Below are 20,710 nucleotides of genomic sequence, written 5' to 3'. Positions count from 1 at the left end.
TCTGTTTGTTTATATAGAAAACTTTACTCATCATCAGTGATGCAACTTCAGCTCCACTTCACAGCAGGGCAGTGAGCAATCAAGCAGGAAAAGGCCCCAAACCAATTGTTTACATGAAACCAGCTTCAAGCCATTGTCCAGCCCAGAAAAAGACACCGCTGCACCACTAGAGTTAATGGAAAGACACTCAAATTGAAAAGAACAACCGGGCTGTGGAACAGCACGTTAACTAGTTACTGTGGGGAGAGAGAGAGAGAGAGAGAGGCCTTTTAAAAGCAGCCTTGCAACTGAGCGGTTTTGACCAGAATTTGGGAGACAGTTTCAATGTGGGAGGCTGTCCATGGGTGCTGGATCCCTCATATGGCTATGGGCTATGCTGGAAAACTGCTTTAAGGTAACAGATAACTCTCATTAGAAAATATATCTAATATAAAAGTGTAAAGCCTGAAGTTGTGACTTTGTTTATTTGCTGTGGAATTTGTATGTGTTTCCTTTCCCTTATTATTTCAGATTTCAATCGCTGCTTTTTCTATTCAGTAGTCTTTTAGTTTATTTTTTCCAGAGCAGGTCTTTGGTATGCAGTGTGTGCGCCAAAGTGAAGGGAGGACATATTTGGGGAGACTTGGGACTGGAAGAGTTTTTGGTGTCACCTTGCAAAAAGTAACTCAGCTGATGAGAGCCAGGATGGGGCCTTATGCTAGTGGGCAGGCTACTGCTGTCAGGGATCTGACTCAGAGCTGCACAGCACCATGGGCAGGTGGTGATAGAACCCCTTACTGGTCTGGGTGGTCCCCAAAATGGAACATTAGGTCCTAACTGATTTATCCTTTTCTCACACGTCATCTGATTCTCAAGAATTAAAAAAGATCCATTGTGACAGAGGGTCAGATTTTTCAAAGGGATTTAGGAGCCTACAGAAGAAGGTAGGTGCTTGGTGGGATTTTCAAAAGTGCCTGAGCAGGTTTGGAACCTAACATCCATTGATTTCTGGAGTTAGAAGGTTTTGTCACTTTTGAAACGCCCAGTAGACTTCCTGATTTCATTTTTAGGTGCCAAAATACCTTTGGAAATCTGGTCGAGCATGACTAATGATCCTGCAAGTAGTCCAGATCAGATAGCCCCAGCCTACACAGGAGAGGTGGAAAACTGGTCTCTAGAGTTCACTACAGTGTTGTACTCAGTTGGGAGATCATCTCAAAATGGAGGCTGGTTCTCTTTAGGATCGGTTTCTCAGAAGAGGACCATCAGCTGTATTTGACAGCTTGTTCTTTTTCTGGTGATGATGGAGAATTATCTCAGGCTAAAAAGCTTGGCCAGCATTATGAAACCAGATTCCCCAAAGTTAGGCATCTAGGTCCTGATTTAGCAGCCCATCCCAGATCAGCAAATCATTTAAACATGTGCCTAAGTCTCATTTACTTCAGTGGGACTAAACCACATGCATAATATTGAGCATGGCTGTAATGCTTTGCTGAATCGGGATGGAGTTTAAGTATGGACTTAAATGATTTGCTGAACTGGGGGCCTGAATAAGTGGCCCTATGTTCAGAGGTGCAGAGCACCCATATTTCTCATTGACTTCAGTAGAATCTGTGGGTGTTCTGCACCTCTGAAAATCAGGCCATTCCTATGTAGGGGTCCAATCCAAAGCCCATTGAGGATAATGGGAGGCTTTCTGTTGACTTCAATAGGTTTTTGATCAGACCCTATGGATGGGATTTTCAGAGGAGCTTAAGGGTGAGAGTTGAATTTCACTGAATTTCAGTGAGAGTTGAGTGCCAAACTCCCCTGGGCTCCTTCAAAATCCCAGTTAAAATATGGACTCAGGGAAGTTGGTTTCAAAACATTAGCATAGATGCCTAAAGATAGGCAGCCAAAGCTGAGAGTTTGGGATTCTGGTCCATGCACTTGTTCTGGAAAGAAATTTATCCCAGTTCTGGCTTCAGTTTTATTCCCAAAACGTCCAGATAAAGAAAAATAAGTCAGAATGGAAACATTCTTTGACCAAAAATCAAGCAGGCCAATCTTTTCATCAGTATTTCTTCTTACAGAGCAATAGAGTAATGCTTTTGTTTTCATCTGTGTCCTCTAAGGAAGAAGGAGAGCTGTCAGACACTTCTAATATATATCAGTTCCTCTTGAATGACCTGTTTCTTGATACAAGGGACATTGATTATCTGTCGAAGGATGTGGCTTGTTTCTTCTACATTCCCAGTATTTCTAGATTGGTCTCACTTTAAATCTAAAGGGAAACTAGTTAAGAAAATCATGTGCACTGTGAAGCAGCTACCACATTCTATCCCAGGGTTGGCTTCCATCACCAGTGATGTTGAGTGATTCCCATACTGCACATAGGACTCCACTAGGACTTTTAAACTTCAGTCTCTTGTTAACAAGGGTGTGGAAGCAAATTCCCCAGCACCGAGCCCAGGGGCAATTTACCTGTAGGCAGAATACCTGCTGGGGTGCTGGTGGATAGAATTTCTCCCACAGTGTCAGCTCCCACAGTTATTTCTGAAGAGTAGCTTGTGCTGTCCCTAACACTAGCCTAGCCCCAGGATCTCCCTCAGATTATCTTGCACTGTTGTTGTGCACAGGAAGCACAAGGGCTAGGACTGTGGCTGCCTCTTCCATAGGAGAGGAAGAGTTAGGAGGGCTCCATGCACCCTGCCTTTGCCCATGCACACAGTGTAGGGCAAGCAACAATTTGGCCTATAATTATAAAGCAGTTTAGAATTATCCAGGCTGAAAGCGCTACGCATGTGTAAGCTGACAGTGCTGTTACTTCACTTGGCAAATCAATGAACAGAAGGACCCAATTACAAAGCTGTTTACTTCAGAGAATGCTGAAAGGATGGGCTGGAGAAAGAGGCCAAAGGGGACATGCATATGATTTTCCTGCGCTCACAATGCACACTGCCAGTGGCGTGTGCAGCTTTGTATAAGATTAATTGTTGAGGCTATCTTGCCTTCCCTTAGGCAGTCATGGTGTTTTAAATGGTCCACAGTTCTGCTTCAGTGATGAAGACCAAGCGCTGGATCTCCAGCAAGGATATGCTCTGGGCCTCCACAGGTGTACAGAGTAAGTAGGCAAGACCAATGGATAACCAAACCTTTTTACAGAAAGAAGGAGATGTGTCCCATAGACCATATAGGCCAAGTTTTCCATCCTTGCCTAAAGATAATGCATCACCTTTTTGTGCGTTTGTACAGCACCTAGCAAAATACAGTCCTGGTCCATGACTCGGGTTCCTAGGCACCAGCACAATACAAATAATAAGTCCTGATGTTGACAATGAAGACTGAAAACCCTTCAGGAAGTATGAGTTGAGGACAGGTGTAAAAACAAGGTATAGGGTGGGAATTTCAAAACTGTCTAAAAAGCACAAGTTCCACTGAAAGTCAGTGGGACTCATGCCCCCATGTCACTTAGATGCTTTTGAAAATCCTGCTGTAGCCTTTCTGCATTTGAACCTAGACTGCATGACTGCACCTCATTCATTTTATATAATGGCGGCAATAGGAATAGACTAATTTAGGATTACAAGAAACAGATTCAAAGTGGAAGCTAAAAAGCTTTCCCTCTCTGGCTAGCAAGCAGACAGAGCCATTCCAGACATCTTAAGAAATACCTCAATAATCATCTGAGTGTTCTTTCCAAAAGTTCTGGATCCTTTGAATGGTTGGAATGAGGTCACTGAATAGAGTTTTAAACAGAAAAAAAGTGTTTTGTTCATGCGTTAGATATTGCCAAAGGGGTATACAGTGGCACTGAGGGAATAGAGTAATGTGGTCAAAACTACAGCCACACACCCAATTACTGCTCATGTGGTAACCACATGCTGATTGTCTGATCATCCATCTCAGGCAGAACAATTCACTTAAGATGCTAGGTTTCGATGCACATAAAGAAGATGTTGGCAGATTTACAGCAGGCCTTGTCCAATGCAAGAATAACTTAGTTCTATTTATTTCTGGGTAGGGTTTGTAGAGGTGCCAAAAACCTATTGGTAGAGTGAGCAAAAAAATGTACAAGCTGCTGACATCGTGCTATTTTTTTGTGGGGATTGTAGTTTTGAAATTGTATCAAGGCCTCCAGATGGATGCATTTATCAAAGGAAAGACTCATCATTTAAATTTGTGAGGGCCAAAGGGCTGTGTGTGGAGGGTGAGAAGTTATAAGACCAAGAAAACTTCTTCTCATTCTGGTAGCAGAAGGTCAATTTGAGGTTTAACACCTGTGAGATAATCCCCTTTTCATTGTGCAAGTGAGAGAAATAAAATAAAAAGCCAATGGATCCAACAAAGGGGTCACTGTCAGAAATGGAGAAGTGGTCATGGCTAGTGGTTGGAGCAGCAACAATCACGCTCAGTGGTTGGGCCGAGACCAGAGCCAGGGGTCGGAGCATGAATCAAGAATGGGTTGGAGCAAGGCTGGAGCAGGAGCAGGCACCGGCTGGAGCTGGAATAGGAGCAGGAATAAAAGGAGGCAGCGGCTGGTGCTGGAACAGGAGCAGGCACAGGCTGGGGTTGGAATGGAACAGAAGACAGGCACAGGCTGGCTCTGGACAGGAGCAGGAACAGTCCCTCAGAACCATCAAGCAGCAGGGAATACTCCCAACAAGGCATTGAGCAGACTGGAGTGGCTGCTCTGATTGTGAGCCTATATCCCTGGCCTAGTGGTCACCTGGTTAGACCTGTGCCTGTGGATTAGCTAAGCCCTGGCTGATTGATGTGGAGCCCTCAGGTAGTCGGGCTGAGGAAGGACTCATCAGCTCAGCAGCACTTGTCAGGTTCAGGCCCAGAGATAACTCATTACATTACTACCCCCACCCCCCAAAAGATGCCTGCCAGTGGCCCTTGGACCAGGGTTAACAGAGTGTGACTGATGCAATTCTCGAAGCAGGTTGGGTTCATGTATATTTTCAGCTGGCTCCCACAAATGATCAATTGGACCATCACCCTCCCAGTCAACAAGGTACATGAGCTTTCCTCAGAGAATTTTGGAGTCCAAGGTCATCTTCATCAGATAATCCTCATGCCCTGGACCAGGGTGGCCAACCGGAGCCTGAGAAGGAGCCAGAATTTACCAATATACATTGTCAAAGAGCAACAGTAATACATCAGCAGCCTCCCATCATCTCCCCCACCCCTGCTTCCAGTGCCTCCCATCCACCGGCAGCCTCGCGGATCAGCACCTTCCCCTCCCTCCCGATCAGCTGTTTTGTGACATGCAGGAGGCTCGGGGTGGGGGAGGCACGAGGGCACGGCAGGCTCAGGGGTGGAGGTGGGAAGGGGTGAAGTGGGGGCAGAGCCAGGGATTGAGCAGCGAGCACCCCCTGGCACAGTGGAAAGTTGGCGCCTGTAGCTCCAGCCCTGGAATTGGTGCCCATACAAGGAGTTGCGTGTTAACTTCTGAAGAGCCGCATGTGGCTCCGGAGCCACAAGTTGGCCACAGATCTGCTGTGGGTACAGTCAGAGTGCTGTGCTGAGAGCCATACTTTCATCTCCAATTGTGATTTGAGGGACTGTCCACCATAGGCACCAACTTTTCCCAGCACCCCTAGACCTGTGCTGACTTCACCGCTGCCCCGCCCCCGCTCTGCCCCCATTCTAACCCCTTCCCCAAAGTCCCTGCCCCAACTCCACCCACTCCTTGCCCCTATTGGACCCCTTCCCCAAATCCCCACCCTGGCCCCACCTCTTCCCTGAGCACACCGCATTCCCCCTCATGCCCCCTCCCTCCCAGTGCTTGGCGCCGTGAGACAGCTGTTTTGTAGCGGGAAGCACTGGGAGCTAGGGAGAGAAGCAGCGTGCTTAGGGGAGGAGACAGAGGCTGTCATAAACAGATAGCTAAGGGTTAATGTTCTTTTACCTGTAAAGGGGTAACACCAGTAACCTGAAACACCTGACCAGAGGACCAATCAGGAAACAAGACTTTTTCAAATCTGGGTGGAGGGAAGTTTGTGTGTGAGTTCTTTGTTCTTTGTCTTGTGTCTGTGCCCTCTCGGCTCTGAGAGTGATCTTTCTGTCTCCTGCCTTTCTAATCTTCTGTTTCCCAGTTGTAAGTACAAAGAGATAAGACAGTAGGCTTATATTGTTTGTTTTTGTATTTACATGTATGTAGTTGCTGGAATGTGTTAAATTGTATTCTTTGTGGATAAGGCTGTTTATTCATTTTTTTCTTTTAAGCAAATGACTCTGTATTTGTCACCTTAATACAGAGAGACCATTTTTATGTATTTTTTTTCTTTCTTTTTATATAAAGCTTTCTTTTTAAGACCTGCTGGAGTTTTTCTTTAGTGGGGACTCCAGGGAATTGAGTCTGCAGCTCACCAGGGAATTGGTGGGAGGAAGAAGTCAGGGGGAAAATCTCTTGTGTTAGATTTACTAGCCTGACTTTGCATACCCTCTGGGTGAGGGAGGAAGAGGAGAGATTAGTTCTCTCTCGGTACTTGTGTTTTCCAGGACTGGAAATAGGGAGGGTGGAGTCTGTTTAGATTCACGGAGCTTGCTTCTGTATATCTCTCCAGGAACCCAGGGAGGGAACACCTGGAGGGGAAAGGGAAATGGTTTATTCCCCTTTGTTGTGAGACTCAAGGAATTTGGGTCTTTGGGGTCCCCAGGGAAAGTTTTTGGGGGGACCAGAGTGCCCAAAACACTCTAATTTTTTGGGTGGTGGCAGCTTTACCAGGTCCAAGCTGGTAACTGAGCTTGGAGGTTTTCATGCTAACACCCATATTTTGGACGCTAAGGTCCAAATCTGGGAAATATGTTATGACAGAGGCTGAGCGGAGATGGAGGTAAGCTGGGGCGGGGAGCTGCCGGTAGGTGCAGAGCTCCCACCAATTTTTCCCCATGTGTGCTCCAGCCCCAGAGCACCCACAGAGTCGGGCCTATGCTGTCTACTGACATAGGTCACCGTAATGCTTGTCATCTTTTGGCTAACTCTAGGTGGGATTTCAGTTCTTCTTGGATGCAGCAAAGGTGTTTGATTAGGTCAGAGGCAGCAGGTACATAGAAGGCTTATGGCATTGATGGGTGAAACTGAGGGTGGAAACCACAGCTGGCATAAAAAGGACTCTGGTGGATTGATTGATGGTTGGAATTAGTGTACATGAATTCAGTGAAGTGAAAGAGGGAAACCCAGTCATTCTGATGATAATTAATAAAACCACCGAGGTATTACTCTAGAATTTGGTTCATTTGTTCAGTCTGTCCACCAATCTGGGAGTGAAATGCTGAGGAAGCACCATATGTAGTTCAACATCAAGGAACTTGAATAACTCCTGCCAGAAGTGCAAAACAAACTGGGATGTTCCGTCAGATGTGATATTAGATGGAGTTTGAAAGCATATTTAATGAGACACGAGATATCTATCAAATCCCTATCTATGCAACAATATAAAAGAAATATTGTTACTTCTTTTTCCATTCTTAACATGTAATGTTTGATGATTTTCTAAGACTGCGGAATGTAGACTTTTGCTCTCCCAAATTCTGTCTATATTCCTGCATAGAAAATAAAAGCTGCTCCAAAGGAAGTCTTCAGGAGCTCAGTATAGGAAGCAGAAAACTCAATTGCAATCTAGTTTGCAGCAAGGGGAAAATTTGATGGGAAAATATCTGAAACAGAACAGCATAGATGAGGCTTTAAGCAGTAGCACTCATCCCAGTGCTAGGGTGACCAGACAGCTCATTTTTAAAGGGACAGACCCATATTTAAGCCCTCCTGGAAGTGTCCCAACTTTTTTCTTAAAAACATGCAAATTGTCGCATATTTTCTGTCCCCCCTCCCCCCCATCAGTACTGGTGGTTACTGCTGCTGGCTGGATACCTGCTCACCAGCCACCTGCCCACCTGCTGCTCCTCCATATCCCCCCGCCCCTCCACGGCAGAGTGCATTCCATTCCCAGCACTGTGTGGAGAACCAGCCCCTGATTGAAGTGCTCAGCTCACCAGCAGCTTGGCCAGCAAGCTCCTTCCTTTCACCACTGCCTCTGGCTGGGCCAGTGCCCCAGGAAAGCCCAAGAGCCTCTGGCCCTGGGTGCTGGCCAGGAGGAGCTGAGCCCTGCATGTGCCAGAGCCCTGCATGTGCCAAAGCCCTGCACAGCAATGGCACGGGGAAGCCTCTCCATGCCTCAGCTAAGCTCTGGAGTGGTGGTGATGGGGAAAGTGATTTCCAGCCTGTTTGCACCATGACTCTGCATGCTCCACAGCAGCCCCCTGGGTAGGGTTTTAGTATCCTTTTCACACACCCTGTCCTGGATCCTGCCCCCGGGGAGGGCAGGGCAGTTCTGTCCTCTAGGCACCCTCCCCTGCTGAGCCATCTTTCTGGCCGGGTTCGCTGAAGCCCCTGCAATCAGGTTCTCTGGGCCTTGGTGCACAATGCATTCTTAGTGCTTAACCTCTTCCTGCCCATGCTGAAGCCAGGGAACAGTTGGTGGCCAGAAGCAGCCTGGAGGTATTACCTCCTTTCGACACTGTGCGGGAAGGAAGGGACAAGCTGCTTCCAGCCACAGGAAGGGGGGAAGAGATGAGCTCTGCAAAGACATGAGCCTGGTCATCCCTTCCCCTCTCCTCCTCCCTGCAGTTGGAACCAGCTCCCGTCCCTTCCCTCCTGCACAGTGCCTATAGGCTGCTGCTGGACACGTTCTGGTGTGAACCCTGGCAGAAATCAGGGGAGGAGGGGCATGTGACCCTGCATGCTCCCCACATGTTGCCTTGGGAAGACGCTGTGCCAGATACCAGGAGATGCGAGTGTGTCCTGGGGGCCCAGCCAGGCATTGAGGGCAGAGAGCACTGGGCAGGGAGGGTTGCATTGATCGGTCACCCCCACTGTCTGAGAGATGTGTACTGGAGTGTGTGAGTCACCTCTTCCCCTGTGAACCCTAAAGCCATAAAGATAAGAAGGTAAATAAAAAAAAATCCAACTACACGATATTTGTTTGTAACGGGCTCAGTCAACTTGATGTTAATATGAACATATGTACTGCGTAGTTTTGATTGCCACTGAACTCACTTGAATACAAGTAATTTTACCAGGTGTCCCATGTTCAGCATAGGGAAATATGGTCACCTTACCCATTGCAGAAGAAATTGAGAAGTGAAGTGTAAATGATGGAAGTCCTATTACTAAGGAATTAGCAGATTGACCTGAAGATAAGAAATGGAAATGTGAGGAAAATGATGGAGAATTGTGAATTTTTCCGGGCAATGTAAAGGAGAGTGATGATAAAGAAGAATGTGGCTCATATGAAAAGCAGAGTAATGAAAAAGAAAAATCGGGTTTACATGAAAAGGAAAGAAATGATAAAGGAGAATCAGCCTTGCACGATGACAGAAGCAACAGTGAGAAAAATTGCACAGCACAAATCGATACAGCAGATCCTGCTTTATGGCTGGCAATCCTAACCTCTGACAATATTGATCGTACAATTTTGAATGGGCCAGGCAAAATCAAAGATATGAGATTTCCAGTAAATGAGTAGAAGCAACACTTCTCAAAGTCACACTGTGAAAGAGTGTTCAAGAATGGTGAGAAACTGAATTGTCATTAGCAAGAAAGGACAGAAAACTTAGGAATTGAGCCTGTCTTCAAGGAAACTTGTATTTATCAGAAGAGACAGTTTAGTTATGAGGACAGAGATGAGGTGATGGGAAGCCTGGAAGAAAGATTCCAGAGGGAGCTTTTTGCTCACTCGTTGACACTGCATGAGTGTCCATTGAAGGAAAGTTTGGAAAATGAAACATCAGGAAAAGACCTGGGTTTTTTGTATGACCCTAGTAAGCTGCCGGCTGACAGGAAAACACTCTTGAACAATGTACGACCCTTCACCAGATGCTGACACATGGGGAATGTTTGCACATCAATGATAAAGACCTCTATGTCGAATGGACAACATCTGTCACATTTTGAAACATGGGAAGCACTCTCCACTCCAAGTTCTCCAATTCATTCAAATGCAGTAAAAATAAGGTATTCAAAAGTTTAACAAATGGAGGTGTGTGTGTGGAGGAGGGCACCAAAGATGCTCCTTGCCTAGGGCGCCATTTGGTCTAGGGCTAGCTCCGTCCCGGTCCTTGTGGTCTGTACATACTTGGACAGGGAAACATGCACCTTTCAGGAGGTGACACTATTCCCCAAAGGTAGCCTTGATGGCCAGTAGTTCTTTGTTACAGATTTGATAGTTTTGTTCTATGGGTATCAGTTTCCAGAAATAAAATGCACAGGGGTGGAGCACATTCTGGGGCTCATGCTGCTGTGCTCTCACTGCTCCAGCTGCATAATTGGAGGCACCTGCTTTGTCAGTGAGAGGTTTTGTGGGTCTGGATGTACCATGGTGGGTGGCAGTGTAAATGCTTCTTTTAATAGGTTAAAGGCAGATTGGACTTCCTGCTTCCAAGGAAATATGGTGTTCTACCAGAGCAGAAGGCTAATTGGGGTCACCATCTTTTAAAAAAAAAAAAAAAAAAAAAAAGTCCTTGATGAATCTTAGGTAAAATTAGCAAACCCCAGCAAGCCTGGACATTTGTGGACATTCCATCTGGTTACCCAGTACACAATTGCAATCCATTAGAGGAAATGACATAGCTTAGGAAGTCAACACAAGGGGCAATCAAACTCACACTTCTCAGGTTTTCAGTACAGGTCATTCACTTGGAGGGCCTTGAATACCAGACAGATGTGTTGGTTAGGAATAGTTTGACTTTCTGAGAAGATGAGGATGTCATCTAGGTAGATCGTCATGAACAGTTCTAAAACATTCCTCAAAGTATCATTGGTAAAGTGCCTGAATGTGGCTGGGGCATTGAAGAGAATGAAAGGCATAAGCAGACATTCAAAATGGCCATAATATATGTAAAACATTGTTTTCCATTGGTTGCCCTCTTGAATACAAACTAGGTTTTAAATGCCACTCTTGGTAAATACCTTGACAGAATGGATCCTTTCCAACAGCTCCTTGATCAAAGGCAAAAGATACTTGTTCTAGATGGTGATTTTGTTCAAAGCATGATAGTCTGCACAAAGAGACATCCTTTTTCACAAACAAAATTGGGGCATGTGTGTGGATAGATGGATGAAGTTCTTTGCAAGATTTTCATCAAGGTATTATTGTAGGGCCTTGAGTTCTGGTTCTGATAAGGAGTAAATCCATCTGAATGGAATTTTATCCCCTGGCAGGAGATCAACGGGGTGACTGTAAGGTCTATGCAGGGGTAAAATATCAGCATTCCTTTTGTCAAATACATCAGCAAACTCTTGATATTTTGCAAGGATTAAGGAGCTGTTGGCTTCTTGAATCTGCTTGACATACATGGCAGTGGACTTCTAGGTGTTGGTTCTTGTTTCCTTGGCCCCTGATTTGGCTAGACACGATTGTTAGCAGTAGCTTGACTTGAATCATACCTCCAAGCATCTTCCATGAGATGTGTGTACCATGCATTGAGAGCCAAGGTATACTAAGCATAATTGGAAAGTGTGATGACTTAAATAAATTAAACTGCAGAGTCTCTAAGTAATCTTGGATTTCAATCTGGAGGAGCATGGGTTCATGGGTAACCAGACCAGAGGAAAGCATGCTACCACTGATTTGTTTCCACTAGATCTGGGGTGGGCTTCTTTTCACTAGCAGTTGATTAGCCTTAGCAAATCCAGCATCCCCGAATCTACTAGTCAAGCTGGGTGCAATTCACCACAGATTGGACCCAGAGATGGAGAAAGACCTGCAGGTGTGGAGGAAAACAGTTCACTGCTGCCAAGATACATCTGGACAGAAGAGTGGGCCTCACTGAAGGATTCAACTCCAAGGTTACATCCAGGTTCAAACTCTCTAATGAGGATGTATTTTATCATTTCCATAGTTCACTGAAGGTCTGAATTTAAGGGGGCTCTCAGCGGCAAAGTGGCCCTGATACCCACAGAATAGGCAGATAGCATTCCACACTGTATCAGTGATCAGACACTGAAAATGTGCAGCATATGACAAGATGGAGCAATGCTTTGCTGGAAAAACTGCAAGGCAACTTCAGCAGTACACTGTGCAATTCCGATTGTCAAATATTAGAGAGAAGGCTTGGATGAATTATCAAAGTTATTGAGAACAGGGCTGGCTGTTCCAAGGTCTGTGAGGCCCAGTTCAGGGCTTCCCCAGTCAAAAAACTGATGATAAACTTCACCTTGGTCTGATCATCGGGATATATTGCAGGATTCATCAGGAACAAAAGGCAGTGCTGGTTAAGAACTCCTGGGGATTCCTATCAAATCTTTCTGGCAATGGAACCTTTGGGCTGGGTTCTAAAGGCACCATGGCTGGTTCTATTGAGGTTACTGGGGCTAGCACGATCGCTGGGTGAAGGGAGAGATTCTCCAGATGCAACTGGGCAACTTGATCCCAAAGGCTGTGGACCAACTCTGTCATCTCAGTGATGGACATTCCAGGGGTCTCCATCTCAATCGCTGGGGCAGGGCACAAAATCAGGCAGTCTGCTCAAACTGTCAGAAACTGAGAAGTGGGTGGTCAGGCCTAGTGTTTGCAGCAGTGGTGGTCAGGCTGGGGACCAGAGCAGGAATCGAGAATGGGGTTGGAACAAGGCTGGAGCTGGAGCAGTCTGTCAGAACCGCCAAGTGGCAGGCGATATTCCCAATGAGGGAATGACATTGAGCAGACTGGAATGGCTGCTTTCATAGGAAGACCATATCTCTGGCCTTGGGGATCACCTGGTTAGGTCTCTGCTTATGGATTGGCTGAACCCTGATTAATTGATGTGGATCCCTCAGGTCATCAGGCTCAGGCTGAGGTATAACTCCTCAACCCCACAGCAGTTATCCAGCTCAAATTCAGGCTCAGAGAGCACTCATCAGGCTCCAAGATAACTCATTATAGTTGATTGGCCTTGGCAGACACTTCCATGAGTGTGTGGGAGGTTGTTTCTGCCAGCTGATGGCCCATCATTTTGTGTATGAGGGCTCATGATCCATTTGACAATAGTGAGGGGATCAGGTGTCCTTGGTGTAGATGAAGCATCATAACAGACTTAAAAATTGGGCTAAAGAGAGAAAACAAAACTAAAATAATCTCTCAGGGTATGTCTACACTGCAATTAAAAACCTGCGGCTGGCCTGTTACAGCTGCCTCAGGCTTCTGAGGCTTGAGCTAAGGCGCTGTTTCACCGCAGTATAGATGTTTTGGCTTGGCCTGGAGCCCAGTCTCTAGGATCCTGTGAGGTGGGAGGGTCCTAGAACCTCGCCGCAGCCTAGGCCCAAATAGCTACACAGGCCAGCCATAGATGTCTAGTTGCAGTGTAGACATACCATAAGCCAGCTATGTAATGAATTGTTCTGCATAATGCACTATGTGCTGCTTGTACTATTAATGCAGTACTTTATTCTCTGGTGGGAAGAACTGAAGAACTGTCTTCTTTTTTTTTTTCCCCCTTCTTCTTTTTCTTTTGGATATAAGGTGTATTCATGACAGATACTTCTGAAACTGCAGGGGATCATCATAATATCACCACCTTGCTGTGGACAGCTGGAAGGAGAAGATAGTGGATCAAATTCATCTCTGGTGCAACCTTATTGAAAGTGAGGTGATAAAGTGAGATACGAATGGAGAGGCATAAAATAAGAAAATGCTCTTACTGGCACGACATGGTGAAATGGATGGTGACTGCAAGTTGAATGTTATTTGAAAGTACCATCAAAGGTAGATTAAAATCAGAAATGCTATGAGAGGAAATGGATAACCAGCCCAATGCAGAACACTGCTTACATGTGCACAGCAGGGGCCTCTAAGGAAAGTGTTTGTTGTGGAAGAAATAAAAGGTCATGTCAAATTGATTTAATACCTAGGAACATTACTGGTATTTTGCTTAGTCCCTAATCTACCAAACAGAAAACAAGAGTTGTGCGCCATCTGTTTAACCCCAAAAGATATTTTTTCAGATTAGAATATTTGAACAACTATATTCTGATGACAAGTTTTAAAAAGAAACCTATCATTTCAAGACAATATGGGCTTTTCTATAATCCTAATATATGCTTGGAATGTCCTGCAGTTTAGATCAAATTTTAATCCCTTGATGAAATTTAATAATTGTTTTTCCGTTAATTTGCATTATGTGGCACAAGCCTGAGTTACTGAGGGTACCGGTGTGAGTGTACAGGATTGGGACCAGATATAAAATTAAAATGGTAACATATATAATAGATCATCGCTGTCTTAATAGAGGCTCGCACAAGAGTGTGCAAATACTTTAAGTGCTAAAACTGAAGTAACAAACACAAAGTTCTCAATTTTTAAACTTACAAATGTGAAACAGACCGGGCTGTATTATGTAAGAAAAAGTCTGATTTCAAAATGGATAACACACAGTCTGCACAGAAGGAGACAACTAGCAAGTGACTAAAATCTATGAATAATAAAACAAGTGTTAATACTAAAACTAAACAAATACTAACTGCTTCATCACAAGCTATAAATAAATATTGCTTTTCGGCGGGAGCCCTGGAACGCCATATTAGTCAGCCCTGCTCTATAGAATCCTAGGGTTAGGAGGGACCACAAGGATAATCTCTGTTGTGTCTAAACCATCCAAGACACATGGCTATCCAGCCTGCTTTTGAAAACCTCCACTGAAGGAGCTTCCACAACCTCCCTAGGCAGGCTGTTCCATTGCCCTACTGTTCCTATGGTTAGGAAGTTTTTCCTGGGATTTAGTGAAAATCAGAACTCCACGACAAAGTTTAATCCCTCAGACAAAGTAAATAATTTGGCTGGAAATAATGCCATAATCCTCATTTAACCACTTTAGACCTTTTAGCAAATGGGGCAACAGCAACATGTTTCAGTGTTTTCTCTGACACCGGAAATGTGCCCTTTACAAAGCGGAGGGAGTCCACATCGGGTAGAATACTCTTCATTAGATAGCACCTGCATAACAAGCAGATTTTGGACCCTGGCAGTTTTCAAGCCTAGAACACACAGCGTGTTACCAGTTACACCTCACATCCTTGAATTCAGGACTACTATTTTATAAGACACAAGATTGTCTCAAATTTACAACCCAGTCATCTAAAAAATCCAGCAGGCTAGTAGCTGGCCAAACAGCTTGTCTTCTCTCTGTCCTCTGTCAGTCCTGCAAAGTGCTGAGTTTCTCCTGCAAAATGTGCAGTATCTTTCTTTGCTATTGCAGTTAATAGAAGATGAGGGTGCTCAGCATCTCACAGGACTGGGCCCTACAGTAGCTGCCTTTATAAAATGGCAGGCAGCTGATGTCTCATTCCTCCTTACAGACGTGGATTTACTGTATCATTTAAATCAGAACCAACGGTGCTAGGGTGCACAGTACTATTGGGTCGTGTATTTTGTATGCAAGACTAAACTAAGGTCCCCCTTCCACTTCACATTGCATTAGTCATTACACATTTTGCAAAAGCAGGGCTGTAAGCCTTGGTAAAGGACTCATTTCTGACACTGGATAAAACAATGACAACACACTCAAACATTTGACTTGTTTTCGTCGGTGTTATTCTTTGCGTCCTGGGCAAGTTTCGATAATTACATTCAGTCTGCCAACATGTCCACTTGTAGTTTAACTTTGGAGATGGTATTTGCTACTTCATGTCCTAAACACTGACCAAGCTTCACCTCACTAGTTGCTGTATTTAAGTGGTGAATGAAGTAATTCCCTTCTATAAATACAGTTTGTAAAGTATGCAGGGATCCTCCTGAATTAACGGTTCTATATAAAATCATTTTCATAATGAATCATGGTAATGAGTGCATACTAAATTGCAGTACTTTATTTACTTAGCATCTTTGATCCATAGCACTTATATAAAAAAAGCAATAATGAAAATTCCTTACAAGCAATACAATAAAAATAGTGACTCCTTGGGGAACTTCATTTTCTTTCATAAAATGCAGTTTGGAAACATTCCATTCAATTTCTGAAGAAATGACTGAACAATGTCCCTATGAATAATAAATCTGTAAGACAAGATTATATATATCTTATTTAAATAATCCAAACTTTGCAATGCTAAACTAACAGCTGGGGGAATTCATGACCCTTCAACAATTCTACAGGGTCATGTAGAAATAACCCTGCAGAAATAACTGGCCTAAAAATAATATACTATTTAGGATTTTTTTAAAAACTCTGTGAATTCTTTGATTGTGAAGCTGAGAAAATAAGACCCCTGGCTAGAGAGTGATTCTGCATAGACCACAAACTGGTAAACCTAATGAAGGCCAAATTATCAGTGGCATCAATGGAAATTTTTGCCAGCTCTGCAGGATTCAGCCTACTCTGTGTATAAGTGCTATGCAAGATCTCCCACATACTTCTTTCCAGGTATATCAATCCTGACCTGAAATGCCCATAATCTAGTGCTGTGCTTCTTTTGATTATCATTCCAGATTTGATGGTAGTGTCCAAATGTTCCAGTTCAGTACTAGGTTGAGACCACCAAATTTAACTACACCTGTGACCCAACACAGAAATTGATCTCAGTCCTCCAGAGGCAAAAGCATTGGCTCACCTTTTCAAATGTGAATGCCTAAATTTAGGCACCTAAATCCAGATTCAGAAGCTTAAATATAAACTGTCAACTTTTCTGAGGTTCTGACCACTCATATCTCCTGCTGAAGTTACAGAGAAATATATGGACATCAATACGGATTTTTTTTAAACATAAACATTTAGAAGGGATATAAATGCCATGCTTCCTTCTGGGCATAAGCCAACCACTAACTGAAGGGGGCTGGGAAGAAATTTGCATTATGGGCAGGTTATTCCACATCTACCTACTACAGAGTTCTTATACCTTCTTCTAAAGCATGTGGTGCTGGCCACTGTCAGAAACAGCACACTGAATTAGCTGGACCACAGCTGGTCTGCTGTGGTTTGACAACTCCTATGTCCTTCTGACCCAAGGTGAGCTGTGGATGCTCAGCATCTGTGATAATTAGGCCCTTTTTGTTCAAGTGCCTGAATATTATTTAGATGTCTAATTTTAGTCTGCCAAATGTGACAATTTTGGCCTTAGTGCTTTAAGACACTTCCTAATCTCCCTAATTTGAACCTATTCTCTGAACCCACCTTATCTTCATAAATTGCTATACTACAAATTGACTTGAAAACAATAGATAACTGGATGGCAATATAGCAGCGTTTGAACAGAAAAGAGCCATTTTGCCAGCAGAGTACTGGTAGTTTGCTTGACAGCACAGTTCTCTAGTAAACAGGAAATATGATAGTATGGTAGAGAGGGCATTGTCTGAGCTGAGAGTATTGATCCTTAAACCATTACAGTGGACAGGGAGAAACAACTTTAAGCACTCATAAGATTAGTTTATGCAGAGTCATGACTTGGACAATTAAATATCAAGATCTGCTGTCTTGTTTAAAACAGATTTTACAAATACTAGGGCAGATTCTCAGCTGCTTTACATCATCAAAGTCATTGGACCAGATGAGGATCTGATCCAATAAGTGCCCTTTCTTGGTCTTGGCCTTAATGCTTCTTCCTGAACTGAGAGACAGGAGTCCTTTTCTGAACCATTTTTTAAGTAGAAATACTAGCTATATTTATTCCCCTAGAGTTTCATCTGCAGAAATCTTAATGAGATTATTTACCATGGACACCTGTTTTAATTCTCATGCCAAGCATCAAAAGAGTCCTCCCTGACAAAATTAGGTTGTATCTCAGAAATACATATGCTATCTTTTTAATTAGTCATCTTTCAGTAGGTAAATGTCAGCTCCTAAAATAATGCCTTTATCATTCATTTTGGAATATTTCCATACTCTAGAGAGACCCAAGTTTTCACATGTGGCTTCTAATTGTTGGATGCCTCCATTTTGGAGAGCCCAACTTCCTCTGAAGCCCAACTTCCTTCTTCCTTCCTTTGGGCCTGACTTTCAGAGATGCTGAATGTCTGCAGCTCCAGTTGAAGTCAATGAGCACCAGGGCTGTAGACCACTTTTGAAAATGTGGCCTTAAAGCTCCCATAATTTAAAAGCTTTGGGTCTGTTTTTCAGAAGTTCTCAGTATTGGCCTATTTCTGCTCCCAATGAGGGCAATGGGATTTTTTCTTCTGATGTGGCTGGAGGCAGAGTTAGACAATGCCGAGTGCTTTTGAAAATCTCACTATGTGTTTAATTTCAAAAGACCACCCAGTGCTTTAATACACGTGCTCTTGAACAAATGCCAATTTTCCCTGAACTGCGACACTCACTTCTGTTTTCAGAGGTGGTTAACGTTAGTATTAGCAGACATAACAAGGTGGCAATGTGTTACTATGTAAACTATTCACAGGTAAGTTTTTAACTTGCAGTTAGTGTCAGATACTTTAAAATGCTCTTTTTAAAATCTGCCTTGGGAAGGTTTTAAACTAACTGGGAAATGTACAGCTATTAAGAGTTGTCACATCATTGTAAGTGAAAACAGATTATTTCATTGTTAATTTCACAGTTGTGGGTTTTCCCCTGGATCAGCTCATTTCTCTGCTCACACAAGGACATCTAAAGGAAACAAGCAAATAACAAACCAGCACTGCACCACTAGCACTAGTGTCATGGACACAGTAACACTTGTCTAGAAAAATGAGCATTTTGTTTCTATGCAACGGGATGGAAATGTGCAAGCTGTCAGTTTCCAACTAAATTTCCTGTTAGGTGCAAAGTTAGTGCAATGTCAGCAACACTATATGCTAGAAGAAAAAACAAGGAATAGGAAAATGTTTATAAACACAGCTCTTGGTGCACATCATGCAAACTGCTGTCAGACCTGCAGTCTAATGCAGTGAATCATTTAGGCTTAGTTCGCTGGGAGTACTCCTGCTCAGATTGGTAAAACTGGCCATAAGGGATTTAACTTTATAAGCATAATAGTCCCTTAAATTGACTGATGGAACCTCTTTCATTCCATCACCAAAATCACAGCTCCTCATGGCACTTTCTAGCTGCTTCTGACGCCTATAAAAGTGAGAGAATTTATTGAAGATGAGCGTTATAGGAAGCACTACCACCAAGATACCAGCTAGGATGCATGCAGACGCTGTCAATTTGCCAGCAGTGGTCCCTGGGACAACATCTCCATAACCAACTGTGGTCATGCTAACTGTAGCCCACCACCAGCAAGCAGGGATGGTGGCTAAGCCCTCGTTTTCTTCTTTTTCAATGGTATAAGCCACTACTGAGAATATGGAGATCCCAACAGAGAGGTATAGTAAGAGAAGCCCTACCTCCCTGTAGCTATACTTCAAAGTGGCCCCAAGAGACCTGAGGCCAGTTGAATGTCGAGCAAGTTTTAAGATGCGAAAGATCCTCATTAGTCTCAGGACTTGGGCTACTCTACCTAAATTTGCTAAAGCCGGGCTACTTTCCACAACTAAGTTAACAATTAAGGTAATGTAAAATGGCAGGATGGACATGAGGTCAATCAGATTCAGGGCATGCTTGAAAAACTTCAAGAAGTCAGGAGCCACCGCAAATCTTGCCATCAGCTCAAATGTGAACCATGCAATGCCAAAATGTTCTACAATTTCAAACCGAGGATCTTCCTCGGCTTTCCCATAGCTGTCAACTAGCTGGAAGTCAGGGAGGCTGTTCAGGCACATGGTCATAATGGAACCAAGAACGACCACTATTGACAAGACGCTAAATATTCGGCTCAAGACAGAGTAGCCGGGATTGTCCAGAGCTAGCCAGAGCTGCCTCCTGACGTTTCCAAAGGCTTGTCTGTCAAACTTGGCAGCATCATTGTAAAAGGCCAAGATTTCATCAAAGGAAGACGAGGTGCTTTCCCGGTCACTTTGCTCTCCCCATTTCTCTTGATCTGGCTCCATTTTCCTCCCATGGTAGCTGTAGCTGCAGCATGAGTCAATGAAGAACTCATTGATGCCCCAGTATTCAATCTCCTGGCTGAAGGAGAACACGCAGAGTTCGCCCATCACGTGGAGCTTGCCGGTGTTGTAAAAATGTAACACGTAGGGGAAAAGTTCGGGGTTCCGGTCAAAGTAAAACTCGTTCTTGGCGTCATCATAATCGTCGCAGAGCTCTAATATCGACTCCTTTGAGTGGCAGCTCAGCAGTTTGCCCAGCCTGGTTTCGGGAAATCTTAGTAGGGTGTTGGGTCGCATCTTTTTCTTAAAGCCTCCGACGTTGATGCTGATCTCATTGTCTTCCGAATGAGCCAGAGAGAAATCCTCCAGGCTCTGCCCGGGCATAGTGAGCTTCTTCCAAGGGGCGCGGGAATAGACCTAGAATGGGATCAAACCGCAAATCAGCTCCAGTGGCGAACCCATGGGGCTTTCCCGCCTTTCCTGCCGGCCTTTTACCAGCCAGGGCATTGCCACCCGGCACCCCGAGCCAGCCCTCTCCGCTCACATCGACTCAGGGCTGGTCCTTTGTTTCGGAGGTTTAGCAGCGCCACCGTGTAGTTAGCATGGGCTGCGAGTCCCTGGGAAATCACCAGTTACCCGGGGCTTGCCTGGCCTCCGCTGGCCTCGCGCCGCTGTTGGGAGCAGCCACCTGGCGTGCAGCACAGTGACTGTCCCCCTCAGCCTGTAGCGCCCCCGCAGTCGCAGCCGGGACTGGGCACTGCTCCCCCGGCAGTTTGTCCGGCTGGGAGCCCCCAGCCCCGCCCTGCAGTGCAGGGAGCAGCCGGGCCGAGGCTGGCGCGGAGCCGCCCCGTGGGGGC

General features: G+C 44.6%; 2 protein-coding genes across 2 annotated transcripts in view; both read right to left on the bottom strand.

Moving 5' to 3' along the window:
• ERICH5 (glutamate rich 5) overlaps positions 1–20,710 on the bottom strand; it is an 801,722-nt gene that overhangs the window by 470,702 nt on the left and 310,310 nt on the right. The gene's annotated exons all lie outside the window — the stretch shown is intronic.
• KCNS2 (potassium voltage-gated channel modifier subfamily S member 2) lies at positions 16,116–20,583 on the bottom strand. Its single transcript, XM_050941034.1, has one exon. It carries the CDS (start codon positions 20,235–20,237, stop codon positions 18,804–18,806), a length of 1,434 nt encoding a protein of 477 aa, XP_050796991.1. The 5' UTR covers positions 20,238–20,583; the 3' UTR covers positions 16,116–18,803.

The sequence above is a fragment of the Gopherus flavomarginatus genome, chromosome 2, assembly GCF_025201925.1.
Source record: "Gopherus flavomarginatus isolate rGopFla2 chromosome 2, rGopFla2.mat.asm, whole genome shotgun sequence".
Classification (NCBI taxonomy): domain Eukaryota; kingdom Metazoa; phylum Chordata; order Testudines; family Testudinidae; genus Gopherus; species Gopherus flavomarginatus.
This window is presented reverse-complemented; position numbering and strand designations above follow the sequence as displayed.